Source organism: Pyricularia pennisetigena, chromosome 3 (genome assembly GCF_004337985.1).
Source record: "Pyricularia pennisetigena strain Br36 chromosome 3, whole genome shotgun sequence".
In the NCBI taxonomy this organism is placed as follows: Eukaryota; Fungi; Ascomycota; class Sordariomycetes; order Magnaporthales; family Pyriculariaceae; genus Pyricularia; species Pyricularia pennisetigena.
This window is the reverse complement of record NC_043742.1, coordinates 6,941,724-6,944,952: the sequence shown is the minus strand read 5'-3', so window position 1 is coordinate 6,944,952 and position 3,229 is coordinate 6,941,724. Positions and strand designations below refer to the sequence as shown.

Here is a 3,229-nt window from a genome sequence, read left to right as displayed (position 1 = left end):
ATCAGCCAAGCCTTCATCTTCGACAGGTTGGGGTGCGTGGAAGCTCGCAGTGGCCGTCGATAGGTGTGTTCCGAACGGTTCAAATCCCCGCCCGGAGCTGTCACAGTCTCATTTTCTTTGGTTCGCGCGGGGAAAGGTAAAATTCCAGTCAATTGAGAGCCCTTTTCCCATCCTTGGCTTGATATGCTTCTTTTTCATGACGTGCAGCTCGTTTCTCGCTGCTGATCGTGTAAGCTGGTGTTGGTGATGAATATTTACCACTATACAGACTGACTATGATGATATGAAGGACATGTGTGTGGCCGATTTGTTAAAGAATCATAATGTTGAGATGATATGTCTTTCGCTTTCCAGTTTAATCCCTACAATTTCAGAATCCATGATACAGAGCCGGTATTTAGATGGTAGGATATGTCCAAAGGGCATGCTGCCTCACCTTGTTGCGACATGTATGCCGGTGACGTTTGTTTGGGACCCCTCACAGTCGTCAGGCTGTTTGCTTTTGATATGTCCTCCTGTTGTGAGCCAACCGTTAGAAGATAATTCCGCCGTTCGGTTTTTTCTTTCATTATTGTTTTCCTCCTCAATCGCCCAAAGAAAGCTTTGAGCTCATATGCCGCCGGCCAGCTTTATATTACATATTTTTCTATTCAAAGAGAACCTCAGCTTAGGCCGTCGTAGCTTTATAACAATTAAGAGTCAGCTTCCCATAGCCAATCTATACAAAACATGCATGTAGTTTTCGACATACCCAGAGCCCACCAGTAAGCTCTAGACTGTGATCATAGCTATAGTATTCATCTTTCAGGCGCTGCATCTACTCTCTGACAACTGTCGACGTGACGCAGCCGATTGGAGTATTGTTCGCCATCATTTTTTCATTGCCACCCCATAACCTTTGTATGGGACTCAGAAATCCGAAAAAGGACCTGCGCTGGCAGGAGACAAGGAGACGGAGCTGCCAGGGCGCAGCCCGAGTAGAAGCAGGGAGAAGACCATGACGTCGGCTAACGATATAATGAAGGTCAGTGACATCCAGCGCGAAATCGACGTGCTGGTCAACGATTTGACCATTGGGCCAGGCGGTTTATATTTGCTACAAAGCCCAACATGCTACAAGATGCGGGACCGCGAACAGCAGCAGTTCCGACGCGAGATGGAACAGTTGGAGCGCGAAGTGAGACCTCGACCACAAACGGCAGCTCCCCGAAAACCGCCGTCCGAGACTAACTTTAGCTCTTACGCGGCAGGAGTAGTCGGTGATGCTAGCAGCCAGGCTGGGCCAAGAACAAGCCCACGGACTAGGCCTGGAACTGGGAACAAGGACTTTAGCGAGGAGCACAAATCAAAGTACGGCGATAAGAGGAGCGGCGTCATGACGCCAAGGGAGCCATCGGTACCAGCCTGGCATTTCCCTTCAGATCTGAAGTGCTTTGGATTGAGTGAAAAAAATTAGGTACCTTTTCATTAATTAATTGATGTTGTTTGCCCAGCCCAAAAGCATGGCGCCGGTCCAAAATAAGAAAGCAAATGACGCACTCGAGGTATCAGCTCGCCTCGAAGCACACACGAGAAATGGCACCAGACACGATCACAAACAGCTGTTCCCTGCTGTACTCGGTGCCTACCTAGGTAAGCCGGAAAGAAAAAAAAATCACAAGCGGCCCCTCCGAGGAAATACTGGTAGACAGAGGTAATAAACCCAGATATGGAAGGCACAAATGACCTGCACTCCACACGATTTGGCAGGGTTTACTCTGCTCTTTGTTGCCTGCCGACCGGTTTACAGTATGTGGGGGTTTGTGTTGCTCATTCCCTTGGCTTACATGCTGCTGTGCGCCATGACTCTTTCTGTGCATGAACTGATAAGAGATCATGGAGAGGGCGGTAGGCATGACCCTATCTACATACATGCTCCGTACTCCGTCGTTCTACCAGTAATACTACTTTGCACCTACATTAAGTAGGTAAGGTAGCCATGGCTAAAAGCTGGCAGTCCGTCAGCTACCCCATAAAAAGAAAAGACAGAAGAGACAGAAACCTACCTCACTGGGCAGCTAAACTGCACTGCAACTTAAACTTGGTCTTAACCACAACTTGCTATCCCTTTCGATCCAATATTACCCCACACATCGTTGTCGCAAGTCCACAAGTCAAATTTTCTTGTTTTGCAGGACCCCCCAGAATTCCCGTCGCCATGATAGGGTGGCGCCGGTTTTCCCCCGCCGAATGGAAGGGTTTTTCATTTTCGATGAATTCGACCATCGCGGCCCCACAGCGGCATTGCGTCACCTGAGAAACTGTCCAACTCTGATGCTGGTAAACCTAAGCGCAGGTGGAGAGTGCATATAAAAATAAAAATAAAAGCAGAATGAAGAGCGCACAAATTGGTACCCAAAAGTACAAATGAGGGCCTGCAGAAGAGCCCAATCCCACTGCTGTACATTATACCTGCTACACGCACAAATGTGCTGCTACACTGTCGACGCAAGTAGCAAAATGCCTCGTTGGAGCCTTTTTTTTTTTTTTTTTCTTTCTGGGTTTGTTTCTTGTGCTATTTTGGCCCCGGTCCAATTCATTCATTGCCCTAACATCCACAGTATGTGACCGTTATTTATCAGAATCTTCTACGGTGCGCAGTACAAGGATTAATGCCGAGCAAAGTCGATCGAGGCACGATACTTTGTGCATCAACACTTCAAGCACAATCCAGATCTTTCGGACTGTTCCACGACGGAGTACGGTATTTCTTCCGCAGTTACTCCGTGTTACTCCGTAGGCGGTGTTTGCACATGGCCGCCTAGCCGCATCTAGTATCTATCTCGTACCAGTTGAGTACCAGTTGAGTACCAATATCCATATAATTACTATGGGTACTTTTGGTGCCTCCAGGTTTCAGAGTTCGGTGATGTTGTTTTTTTTGGACCGGCGGCACTTGCCCTCGTTCTTTGGGCTTGGCGTCCATGTCATCCACCTTCCCTCGAAGCCTCGGTCCTCACCCATGCGCGATAAGGAGCGCTAGCGGGCCAATAGTACCCAGTCTTGCAAAGTCTCGCCAGTACTGGGCGCAAAATGCCGACCCCACCAGACCACTTCAAAAAGCACGCGACTCAATCATTGAGTCAATCCTAATTGGCTGTCATGCTGCCAGCTGGCGGACAGACGCCGCACTATTTCTGTCATTCCTTACCGTAGTCGTACGGTTTAATGCCTGGGGTTCCCCCCCCCC

General features: G+C 48.8%; 1 protein-coding gene across 1 annotated transcript; it reads left to right on the top strand.

The window, feature by feature from the left end:
- Positions 1-910: 910 nt before the first annotated feature.
- PpBr36_03643 (uncharacterized protein) lies at positions 911-1,456 on the top strand (the record flags this gene model as incomplete). Its single annotated transcript, XM_029890813.1, has 1 exon — positions 911-1,456. Exon 1 carries the CDS (start codon positions 998-1,000, stop codon positions 1,454-1,456), a length of 459 nt encoding a protein of 152 aa, XP_029754334.1. The 5' UTR covers positions 911-997.
- Between the last annotated feature and the right edge of the window lie 1,773 nt (positions 1,457-3,229).